Here is a 12,593-nt window from a genome sequence, read left to right on the forward strand (position 1 = left end):
CGATTTTATTTTTTCTTAGTAAAACAATTGTTACATTTTTGCTCAAATATTCTTTAATTATATTCCATATTTCAATTTTATTAAAATGATGTTTTGAATTACTCAAGGGAGTTTAGACTTTACCAAGTGTGAAATCCTATATTTTTAGTAACAAGTGAGTAGTTTAATTTTTTATTTATAAGAGTCTATTTGAGCAAGTTTAATTATTTTTTAGTTCGTATTGAGTTAGTATTTTTACATTTATTTATTTTCCTAATCTTTTATTTCTATTTGAGTTTTCAGTTTCACGAGACTTCTTACTTAATCTCCCTATCATTTTCTATTCTTTTTTCATTATTTAAAGTTCTTTAATTCATATGTTCTAACTTATTATGTTATTATCTCATTTTTTAATATTTATTTTCTTGTTAATAAGTTTCGTAATATGATTTATACACCATAAAATTATAGATAATATCGATTCTAATATCATGTTAGCTCTAAAATTATTTTGATAATTTTTGTTAGAGTCTTTATTCTAATAAAGTTATGTCTATTTATGATAATATTTATTAGAGATTGTCTGTCTTAATAGATGTTAGTTGGATACTCTACTATCAACATTTTATAACATATTTATCTATATGAACTCTTTCTTATGATTCAAATATGTTGGACATAGTTTTCTCCATTGAAAAAAAACATGAATTATGTTGACTTTATATGCATTTTTTTCATCATTTTATAAGTTTTTTATATATATATTTTCTTTGCATTTTTATTCCAATTAACGGTAATTTTAACTTAATTTTTTATTTAATTTATATACCTTTTGTTACTATTCTTTAAATTTTAAGATTTATAATAATTATTTATGTCGATGACACCACTTCTATTTTAATAGTTTGACATTTTAAAAAAATGTAATACTTTTCTTATTTTAAGTATTGATTTATTTATACACTATATGCTCGTTATAAATTTGACATTCTATTTATATCTATAAGTCTACTCAAACTTTAAAATAATTTTGTTATTTAGATTACAATTAGTTTTATTTTTGGTACTTCGAGTATTAAAATTTTATTTTAATTAAAAAAATAAAAAATAATCTATAATTTTGAAGTTTTAATAATTTAGGTGCCAATTTGAAAAAAAAATATAAAAAGCGGTACAAATATGAAATTATTGCAAAATAACAAAACGTAAACTAGTGAGGAAGAGAAGTTCTAGGTCTCCCATTATCCTCGACTGACCCTCTCACCTCCGTGCTCCGGTGCATTTACGTTTTTACTCCGGCGCCGGGAATGTGGATTACGGATCACCATTAACAACGTAAAAGCTCTACTGATACTGCCTTTTGGTTGTCTATTTGCCTCAACTCTTAACTGTTAGAACCGATCTGGAGTTAGCCTTCTCTTTCTCTTAAATGCTTTCCGGGACCAACCCCGGCCGGCGATCTCTTCGGTCAGTTTTTATTGTGTTGATTATGTTTAACATTGATGCCCCCAGTTTCATATTTTTTTTTCTGTACATGTACATAAATTTAGATTCATTTCTTTTTATCGTGTGCTGTGAACTATTAACAGGTTTAGGGTATCATTTCTAATAAAACAAACTGTTATGGGGTGTTATTGGGTATTCTTATTGAGGAAAGAATGCTGGGCAATTCCATGGAAGGATTCTAAATTCTGGAAATGGTTCACTGTGACAAGCAATATAGGTCCTACTGAGCTGTTTACCAACTTCTTGTCTCCATTATCCGAAGAGTAGTTGATGTTATTGGTGTTAGTGGTATTATCATATGAATTTTGGATTTTTTACTCAATGAGCCTTAGCTGAGTAGGTCCTGCTGAGCTGTTTTGTCTCCATTATCCATATAGTCGTTGATGTTTTTCGTGGTGGTATCATATGAATTTGGGATTTTTAACTCAATGATACTTAGATTAGTCTTCCTTATTCTCATTCTAGGCTCTCTTTTGCTTTTGTTCTATCTCTTGTTCAATGAATGAAATTGGTTCAAACCCGCGCCATTATGCTACTGACTGTATTTTGAAGTGTAGGGAATTTTATATAAACCGAAAATTGACTTATAACCTACAAATTTTTCAAAAAAATGAAGTGAAGTTTATTGTTGCTATTTATTTTATATTAGATATTAGATACGTTGGATCTTTTCCCTTGCTCATTAAAAAATGCAGATACTCATGAATTTTTATTTGTTTATTTTAGCATAAGAAGATATTTTTATATCTTTGTTTATAGAACTTAGCCTTTACTTCTTTATTGCATAATTTCACCTTGACAGTGCAGTATCACATTTATTTATCGTGAATGTGATTCTGTTTGTAGTTCTAACATGTGGGATCAACTAATGAGCATGAAATTGCTCTATGGTACGATGTAGCAGAATTATGGATATAGACATCTAGATAATCAGTGTGCCTAAGAATTTTTCTTGACAAACTTTTTCTGAGAGGTAATGAATTTGAAAATGCTTTATTCATATCAGGATAGCAGAATAACAGAGGCATAAGCATTTGACAGTTTGTGGTAATGATGACATTAGTAATATGTACTGTGTGGTGATGTCGGAAGCGAGTAGAGAATGCATCTTGACAATTGATAAACATAAAACTAGGGGGTTGGTCATTCCAAACTGGTGCTGTTTGTGTATGGCTAATGAGGAAAGCTGTGTGCATGCTCTGCTGCGGTGTCCTGTGGCTTCTGGGTTGTGGAATGCTATTTTTAGTATGATTGGTATTAACTGGGTGATGGCTGGATTTATTAGGGAGGAATTGTGGGCTTGGGAAGGGATGCATATTAAGAGGAAGTTGAAAAATCTAATTCCTTTATCTTTGTTTTGAATTCTATGGAAGGAGAGAAATTCTAGAGTTTTTGAGGGTAAAGCTAATGATTTGTATAGTTTGAGAAATAGGTGATTGCATTATTTTGGATTTTTATTATTAGGGCATGACATGATCGTCGATGTGCATTTTGGGCATGTCATTGATTCGCGAACAACATTGTAAAACTTTTGTATAGGGGCAGTACCCCCAATTGTTTGGTACCATGTTAATAGAATTTCACACTTTTTTATTTAAAAAAAAAAATAGGTTTCACTACTTACATTGTTGTTGCCAATAGAAAAGAGTTAGCATTCTACTGAGTCAAGGAAAATGCATTAGCATATTGCATCTTTTTTATCTACTTTCCCAAATGGGATTTTTTCTTTTGTGTTTATTTTTGCCATAGTATCATATCCCTCCCATTGTCGATCGCCTTGAATGCAACAGAAAATCTAGAAAAATACTCTCTGTAACCAACTCCTTTCTTCTGATGTCTAGGTTACAAGGAGCATATAGGTGCAGAAAAAGGTTTTATAAAATAATCATATAATCAACAGGATTTAGGCTTTCCAGCACTTTTAAAGTGAGGATCAAGGAATAAGAGTCTCAGAAAAGAAGGTTTGTAGTATGGTTGGGCTGCAAGGAAAAATGTCATAAAATGGATAAAGATAAGGGTAAGATGAGAAAAAAAAATATTAAAGATGGTTGGATTGTGATAAGTTAATCTAATTTAGGTAATTTTTTCATAAAGCAAGAGAACTGCTGGGCAATATAGGTGGAAAAGAGCCATGATTCTCTATGATTTTATGGAGTAAGGTTGTAGTAGATCTAGATGGTAAAGACAACTGTGTATAGCCAACAGTCAAGTAGTCTTATTTATTTATTGGTGAAATGAACAGGGATTAGGGCTACTTGTAGGACACCCCGATTACAGAATTGGGCTTATAACATTTTCTTAGGACTGTGAAGAACAAAATTGGGTGTATAACATTTTCTTACAACTGTAAAGAACAGAATTGGGCTTGTAACATTTTCTTCATCACTGAACTGATAAAGCAGCTAAAAGTTGCCCCTAATATAGCTTAATATATGTAAAAAATTTATAACTCTTTGTTTTAATAAATAAAGGCTTTCTTCTTCATTTTTTTTATCTTTGTTCCTTTTCTTTTAATGCTAAACTTGTTGCTAATATTTAGTCTGAACTTTTCATGTTCGTTTATGTGTGGATGGAGTTGAGAGGTAATTTTGTTGGATGAGTTGTTTTGTCTGTCCAAGAAGGATGGGTGAATGTGTATTGGGAATTTAGTGTTATAAAACCTGTTTCTATTGGCTGAGTGGCTTTGGTTATTTCCCTTGGAACCTTTTTCTTTGTGGCTTAGAGTGATGAAGAGCAAGTATGGGTTGCACCCGAATTGCTGGGACACCAAAGTTGGAAGCACAATGACCCATAAGAGTCTCTGGAAAGCCATATCTCAAATTTAGGGTTCTTTCATTGTTCTTCTTCATTTTAGAATAGAGGATGGTTTTTCTGTTCAATTCTAGCTGGACAGTTGGGAGGGTATTTTTGAGGACTTTTTCCTACCTCAGTTTTTTTATGAGAGAGGATGTTAATTATGGCATATCTTTGGGTTAATTCTTGTTTTTCTTTTTCAATATCGCCTCCATAGCTGCATGGAAAGTGATTAGATAACAATTTTGTAGTGCTTTTTTCTTGAAATAAACAATTTTGTATTACTTTTTTTGACTGTTTTCTTTCTCCATTTGTAGGAGGATAAAGAACATACAAACTTCATTCAAGAATTAACTCCCTTACCTGTATCTACTTTAGTTGTGCTTTTGGTTGCACAACATAAGGATTGTCTTTCCAGCTTGACTCTGAATATACGGAGGGAGTTCTTGTCTTTCTTCGAACATCATGGATCTTACATGGCTGAGTGCCATTATAGTTGGAGCAGGCTGTCTTGCATTGGGTTATTGTATTGGTACACGTCGGCGTTTTTATCTCTTTGTCTCAGCCAGAGCTTCCAAAGAAAATGCAGTTGTACATGGAAATAAGAAGAATAAGGCTAAAGAATCCCTTGAGATTGAAAAGTTAGCTGATATTCTAGAAGATTTTAAAATGGTACTTGAGCTCTATCCTCCTATCTCATTTTCTGTCGAAGTGTGAACAAAAAATTGAAGGGTTTTGTTTGTTCCTAACATCTGCAGGTTTTGGTTGTGAGGAACGATCTTAAAATGGGAAAAGGAAAAATTGCTGCCCAATGCAGGTGGCTTTCATTTCTTTTATGCTTTATCGATTTTCTTTTTCTTTGATAAGTTGGCTAGGACTGCTTCCTGATGTCGTAATGGTTTCTGGTTCCAATAGTGAATGCCTTTGTAAATTAGAAAAGAGCATCAACTGGATATCTAAATAGCACAAATTAAATTATTAATACTTACAGAGATGTATGAGTAAGGAGAATGGTTCTGCTGTGTAGATGATTCTAGAATGTGTGGCCTTTTCACCAAGTTTGGCTATGTTTGGCTATACAATGTCTTGGAAGACAGTACTTAAGAGCATCTTTGACACAAGCCAACATGCAATAGATAACAATTGGTGTGGAATAATTTAGAGAGTAGTAGATTAATAGGGAGGTAATAGAGAAAGATGTAGGAATGCAGGGGATAAAGAGGAACAATGAGGAGAGAGGGGAGGCTAAGAACAAAGGCAAAGAAAGCAGAAGGTATTGCTGAGAGAAGAGCAAAGATAGAATGGGTGCTGAAACCTTAGCAAATAATTTTAAAAGACATTGTTACCTAAGTTGGTATATTTTGCATAGCATTGTTTATAATTGAATAAAGAACTTGCAAACCAAAAGTTTCAAAATCCTAATCAGATTTAAAATCAACCTAAATCACAAAATAAGCCCAGATAAATTAAACAATAATCCCAAAAATATTTTCCACCGCTAAGGATCTTCAATTTTAAGGCATCCCTTGGTGCCTTGTTAATGCCATTCTCTAATGCTATTTTCATTTTTCTTCTTGAAAATACTCGATTTTGAGTGCTTCCCGTTTTGGATCGGTCTTATCCTTTTTAATATTTGGTAAAGAAAATGAGGTGAGTAGGGAACTGCCTTATTCTACCCATGTGAGTATTCCTTCTTCACCCATTGATAGGTGAATGAGAAACACCCACTTGGGTAAATATCTTAAAAACAACTAGTAAACTTCCATAATTATTTTTCCATGTTTTACCCTTAATAATAACAATATTTCCATAATACTCACTTGGGTACCTTTACTCTCTATTTGACATATACTCAAGTGAGTTTCCCCCTCAGCACATGCGAAACTCCTCAGCGATATGTCCTGGAAAAGCTTTTCCCCGACTCTCATGGCTGTTCAGAACCATGTTGAAGTCCCCTCCGATCACTCACGGATAGGCTGAAAAAAATTGTGTATTACTTACATATTTGTGAAATACCCACTTGAGGTAAAGTTACATTTAGTATTTAAAGATATAAGAACTATCCACTGGGATTAATGTCTTTACCCACTCTTTATTTCTACGAATTGAAATAAGCAACCGCTAATAGAAATAGTACAACCACTCATCAACATTTGATAAAATGATGAACTCTATTTGAAAGGTGAGGCGTATGATTCACATGCTGCAAATTGGCAGTGGATTGAACAACTTCAAGTGATGGGACTTAGGGTAGAGAAGTTGTCAAATGTCAGTGAAGAGAAGTTCTAGGTTGTTGGTTGATGAAAAATCTCCAAGCCTGTGAAATCAGTGCCTTTTTTCTCCTAAAATTATCCTAAAATTATGCACCTTTAGATGATGGCATTACCAATTATGTCACAGCTTTTTCCAGTCAAAGCCATGAACTTTAACCTTTGTATGCACCTTCAAATGATGTGGGCATTTCTAGGTTGTTGGTTGATGAAAAATCTCCAAGCCTGTGGAATCAGTGCCTTTTTTCTCCTAAAATTATCCTAAAATTATGCACCTTTAGATGATGGCATTACCAATTATGTCACAGCTTTTTCCAGTCAAAGCCATGAACTTTAACCTTTGTATGCACCTTCAAATGATGTGGGCATGACATCTGGTGACCAGAATGGTTGCCATTTTAATCCTAAGCAGAAACAGATTTTTTGGAGAGAAAATAAACAGGATAATTTTTTTTCCTTTTTCTAATGATGGATGGATGTGCCTGGACACCAGCCAGTGAAATTTCTAAAAATCAACTTGCTCTGTTATCATGTATTACAAAAGACTGAAATATTACTATGGTGTTGTTCTTGTCACCAAGCTGAAGAAATAGTAAACTGGTTACAGAGATGTTCTTGTCACCAAACTGAATAAATAATATATTGGTTACAGAGATACTTGTGACAAGTATGGGATATATACGAAGAGATTAGGTAGAAGAAAGTCTATTATTATCTAATGCTATTTTATTTCCTTTTTACCAGTTTACAGCAGAATTATGCCAAAACATTTGCTGATGGTAGATAAGTCAAGTGGTTGGTTATTTTCTTTCTGGCTGATATTGAAATTTGTTTTTCTAGTAACCAAGTAATGATTGTAATTCCTTCTAGATGAGTTTTTAAAAGTCTTCCACCCCCCTCAGATGGTACTTTATCAAGCCTCTAGGTCCCTCTCATGAAATTGTTCTCGCGGGACAAAATTATCCTTTAGCTTTTCAAAATGAGGTGCAGCTATCTGATGAATTACTTAAAAAACTAATACCTTTGTACCATCACACATCATGAATCTTGCTTTTCTTCCTATACTAAACGATACATGTTTCTTTTTTATTAGGGCATTGAAATACATGTTATCCTAATTTACTTTCCAAATCTTGTTTTCACTGGCCAGTCATGCTACTTTGGGTCTCTATAAGAAGGTCCTTCACAGAGCACCAAAAGCCTTGAACAGGTATATGACTATTTACTGGATTACTCTAGACGACGGGGGAGGTTGTATGTACACATATGTCTTCTGTTTGCTTCCTAACTGCCCCCCCCCCCCCACCTATGAATACAGATGGGAGAATTGTGCTCAGCCGAAGGTGGTTCTGAAAATTGAAAGCGAGGAAGAGATGCTACTTTTGCAGGTCAGTATGCTTTAAGAATGATCATGCTGTCACAGTATTTACCTTCATTCTTTATTTTTGAATGAATATCTTTACCCGCCTTTTATGGTAAGTTTGGTGCATACGCAAAATTGACAGAATGAAGTTAGTTGTCATTAATGAAGTCAGTTGCAAATCTATTATGCTCATCATCACTTGTTAATTTTAAACTTTTTCTTTCGGAGTGTACAAAACTTCCATGGTTAACATTTGTTTGATCTCCTTTGATGTTCTTCCTATGGATTTTGATTCCCAATCCTCAAGTAACAGTTAACAAAGATCTTCACAACTTTGACAGGAGAGAGCAAAATCACTCAAGTTACCAACTCATATTACAATTGATGCGGGAAGAACGCAGATTGCACCAAGTAAGTTAAAAAGTTACCTAGAGGATGACATATTTTCATGGAATTGATGGGACTAGGATTTCAGTTTTTCCTGGTAATGTGCTTGTGACATTCAGCCTTCATGGATGTTTGAGAACATATCAGTTCTTGAGTATGATTTCATTGAAGATAAGACTGATCATTTTCATTAAAAGAAATAAAACAACCATTGTTGAAACTGTTAATTGGTACCCATTAGCCAAAGTAGGATTGCAAGGAATAAATAGCTATGACAAAATATAACAAGGCATTGCTTAAGTAATAAAATGAAGCTGAAGTCTCTCTTTATGTTCTCTGCTTCTATGCATTATTTCTCCCAAGCTTCTTTTTTGATATCAGGAAGAATTTATGTTCAATCTTCAAATGAGCAAATAGTGAGTGAACATCAGCTGTTAATTGATGAGTGCCGGAGGAACTATGTTTGTTGAAAGAAGCATTATATGAATATTACACTGCGCTAAGAAAGTCTCCCAGAATATTTTACAAACAATTGTGCAATCTTTCAAATCTTATAATACAAACATGATTTTGAAATTTCTTTTGCTTCACGAACTTCATAACCATTACTTTCGTACATGAACATGCTTTTAAGCTGTTCTTATCCTAAATTTCTTCCTTTTTGCTTTAGATTCAAGGACGGTGATGGCTATTCTTGGTAAGTTAATCTCTTTGCTATCTTTTTGTTTTTCTTTTTTTTTTTTATTTCCTTGTATCGAGTACTTCACGTGTGCAGGACCTGTTGAAGTGGTTGACGATGTAACTGGTGAACTGAAGCTTTTGTAGCCACTTCTCAAATTAAACTCACTATTGGCAGATTGGAGATTATGTCTGTTGAAGGGAATTTTGGCCTTCACCAAACATTCATGTTTAATCCTCACGTTTTCTTCAATTGCCACTTTTTATGATGGCGAAAATTCATTTATGGGACCATTGACTTTATGACAGTGGAACTATAGAATGTAACTTTGACAATACGATGACGTTTTCTTTTTGGTATTTGCAAATGGTTTCTTGGAGGTTTATAAATCAGATTCCATTCAGGGAGAAACTTGAATGTAGAATGATGTTTTACAGTATTATAAATGCAGACCCTTTATTTATTTATTTATTTGCTTTTCGTCAAAGAGTCATACATCATTGGGAAAAAGAATTTGCTGCAACAAACTAATAAAACGAATTTTATCTAGCTTTTCATAATACCAAGATAATAAATATATGTATATATATATATATATAATATAATATAATCTACTCTTTTTCACCTGTAACTACTGTCAAATTCTTAAAGGACTTACAAGTCTTGTTACCCTACAGTTTGCTGGTCCTCTTGGCAGCTCTTAGTTTTGGCCTTTCACTTTCCAACCCTAAATTCTTCTCTTCTATCTTTTCAACTGCTGAATTTTTCGTTTCTTCAGGATGCAGATTGTTCTGTTTCAATTCCTGAGTCCATGAATACAATATTCTTGGAAGTTCAAGTTATTAAAAATTAGGTAAACATACCAAGATGACTTGTTGAATTTGCGAATATAGTCGTTCTACTCGCAAGCATGTGTATATTCCTTGTTGAATCTCAAAGCTTTTGGCAACTTGTAAAACTACCCAAATGTCCTCTCTCAGAGACACAATAAGTTTTCCTAAACATGAACAGTCAAGAGACTTGACCTCTGCATTATCATTAAATTGTGCAAAAAAGAAAGGTAAAAAGACATGGGAGATGAAATATAATCGTGTTAACTTAACTAGACCAATACACAAAGAAAAAGGGAAGGGAGTTGAAACCGTGAAAAAGGCACGAGTGAAGATAGCAGCAGTTGCACTCGAGGAATCCCAAGTAACAGTCTCGTTTGCAGAAGGAACAGTGAATTGTTCCTTGGGAAACCGATGAATAACTAAACAAAGCACCCAAATCATTTAACTTCCGAAGAGCTTTGTTAAATGAGCATATGTAATGCAAAAATGAAACTTTAATTGGGCATTCTGAAAAATGTTCTGCTTCTGAACTTTCATTCCTCCAAGATTTGAAAAGAAGGATTGCTTCTTTACATATAAGTTCTTCAAATGGAAAAATCACCATCTTGCCAACAAGTGCATAGTTTTCGCGGGCAATTGCGCCCCATGGAAACCAGTCACCAATTGCAAGATTTACTGCTTCCCCACAATTGAAACCTGTAATCATCCAAGAGCAGCAATAGTCAATTGTATAATAAAGCAAGACATAATACAGAACAATGAAGAGTAAGTAGTTTACCGAGACTAAATCCTGCATGGTAAGCTTTCGGAAATGTGATCACAAACTCGCCTGGCATCTGCACAGTCCTATAGACAGTTATGTTATGTTCGAGCAAGATTCTTGGGGGAAACATTGTTGTTTTTTCTGCAAGTGATTCCGAAACTCCATCCACTTTTTTACTCGATGCAGAGACGTGTTCCTGAACTACTTTTTCAAAATCAAAAGCTGTCTCACCAGGAACACCATACCAAATTTTGGCTGCACCTGAATGATGGTAGTTGATGCTGATGAGATTCAAACAAGCATCAATTATCAGGATCAGATTACACCAAAAAGGAACTTGAGAAAACCAAACTGAATCAAATTTGATCTACCTATATAAATAGTGATCTTCGACGTGCCATGCAAATATACTGAACAGCATTCCAATGTAAAGCATGGGATCAGTTATACCCTAAATTTGAAATGAGATTTCAACATAGAAAGTCAATGAAAATTATGCAACATTTCGGAAGACAACTCTCATTTGGGGGAATATAGAGTTATCTACCGGTATTTGATACTGGAGCAACCGAAATGTTGAATTGGGTAAATGTGACAAAGACTGTAATCACAAGAAAAAGGAGTCCGCATGAGTGAATTGAACAAAAATATAGATAGACTGAGAGAAGGTGGAATAAGAACCTTCAAGTTCCATTTACTGTTTCCCAGTTGATCATTGGGATCAGATGAAAAGCCACTGCCTTCTATATTCACACCATACTCCACTGTTTCTTTTCTTCCATGAGCCATTTCATGCCAAAATTTCTTCTCCAAAGTTGCTGGAGAAAGGCATCTAAGACTGGGAAATCTTTGAATAAAAGCCTTGTTTGCCATACTCTCAAAACTTTGGTACGTATAGTTACTAGAAAAAGAAAACATTTGTCAAATATTAATCAAACATGTGTACATCATATATTCAAATATTTAAACACTTATTTCATGCATTCATGAAATTTTACTTTTCTCCTTTGGAGAAGGGTATCTTATGTCCTTCAACCAGCGGAAGACGCTGCACATAAGTCTTGAACTTGAAACCTCTTCTCTCCTTCATTAATACATCCGAGGCTGAAACAGAAGCCTTCAATGGAGATACAATCTTGCAGATTCCTGGAATTTCAACTTACTTCAATCTCCCAAACAGAAATTAATGCAAACCCTATTCATTTGGAAGTAAGTTTACCATATTTGGAGGCTTGGCGTGCAATTTTTTGTAGAAAAGTTAAGGGATCATGAAACTCCTCTACTGATGGACGGTACACAGGACATTCAGAAATCTTTTCTGTCCATTCAAGATCACTGGTCATATCAAAGTTATCCACTTTCTGATGTTGCTTTAAACACTTTGTCTGCATATTCTTCCTGGTCCATGTAGAAGGATTCCCTGGTTTTTCTCCTACTGTTCTTTTCTTAGTATTGGCATTCTCAGAAACAGTCCTGAATCCCATCCTTCCTTCCACTTACCCTACCAACCAATCAAAACCAAGTAGAACTCCAATGGATTTGGACTAGATAAATAAAAAATCATACCCAAACAAACAAGTGAAAGATTTGAGATCAGAGATGCACAAAATCAGGTTTTTTTTAAACCAAATTTACTTTGACTTTTGGCACTGGAAAGTCAAACTGAAAAAAAGCAAAAAAACCAAACTGAATTACTTACGTTAAAGTAGTGAAAAACAATTAAGAACTTGAGTTTGTTTTATAATTTTCTGTCTTTCCAAGGCTGACCCAGAAAAGCATTGAGTTTTTCAGTGCTTTCTTAGGCCCTTTGCTTTTGTTTTCTCGGCAGCCAAACAAGACTCAGAAGAAATAATATAACACCTTAAAATGACACAGATTTTCCTAAAAGATACAGGAATGGAGAAACGACAAGAAGAAGATCAGAGCACGAGGAATGGAGGAGAAAAGAAGACGGTTTCTAAAACCAAACGCCATCTTTCTTTTATAGGTTCCCTCGTTAATTGTCTGTAGTGAATACTGG

The 12,593-nt window shown here is 34.0% G+C and overlaps 2 protein-coding genes across 4 annotated transcripts; one reads left to right on the top strand and one right to left on the bottom strand.

The window, feature by feature from the left end:
• The first annotated feature begins 1,165 nt into the window (after positions 1–1,165).
• Positions 1,166–9,448, top strand: LOC110816043 (Peptidyl-tRNA hydrolase II (PTH2) family protein). Of its 2 annotated transcripts, none has more exons than XM_088221950.1 (8): positions 1,166–1,446; positions 4,596–4,950; positions 5,037–5,095; positions 7,699–7,758; positions 7,867–7,936; positions 8,253–8,322; positions 8,969–8,995; positions 9,086–9,448. In XM_088221950.1, the coding sequence occupies exons 2-8, from the start codon at positions 4,744–4,746 to the stop codon at positions 9,121–9,123; spliced, it is 531 nt and encodes a 176-aa protein (XP_088078076.1). In that variant the 5' UTR covers positions 1,166–1,446; positions 4,596–4,743; the 3' UTR covers positions 9,124–9,448. The 2 variants fall into 2 exon arrangements, with proteins under 2 accessions (XP_088078076.1, XP_021899750.2); XM_022044058.2 differs by having other exon boundaries at positions 1,168–1,446; positions 9,074–9,448.
• Positions 9,449–9,592: 144 nt separating this feature from the next.
• Positions 9,593–12,513, bottom strand: LOC110815969 (lysine-specific demethylase JMJ13-like). 2 transcript variants are annotated; one of them, XM_088221947.1, is made up of 10 exons: positions 12,273–12,513; positions 11,793–12,074; positions 11,572–11,719; positions 11,255–11,474; positions 11,121–11,174; positions 10,945–11,024; positions 10,589–10,854; positions 10,120–10,506; positions 9,841–10,004; positions 9,593–9,768 (listed from the first exon to the last, which is right to left on the bottom strand). In XM_088221947.1, exons 2-10 carry the CDS (start codon positions 12,055–12,057, stop codon positions 9,649–9,651), a joined length of 1,704 nt encoding a protein of 567 aa, XP_088078073.1. In that variant the 5' UTR covers positions 12,058–12,074; positions 12,273–12,513; the 3' UTR covers positions 9,593–9,648. The 2 variants fall into 2 exon arrangements, with proteins under 2 accessions (XP_088078073.1, XP_088078075.1); XM_088221949.1 differs by having other exon boundaries at positions 11,793–12,513.
• Positions 12,514–12,593: the final 80 nt, after the last annotated feature.

The sequence above is a fragment of the Carica papaya genome, chromosome 6 (assembly GCF_054855325.1).
Source record: "Carica papaya isolate Zhongbai chromosome 6, ASM5485532v1, whole genome shotgun sequence".
In the NCBI taxonomy this organism is placed as follows: domain Eukaryota; kingdom Viridiplantae; phylum Streptophyta; class Magnoliopsida; order Brassicales; family Caricaceae; genus Carica; species Carica papaya.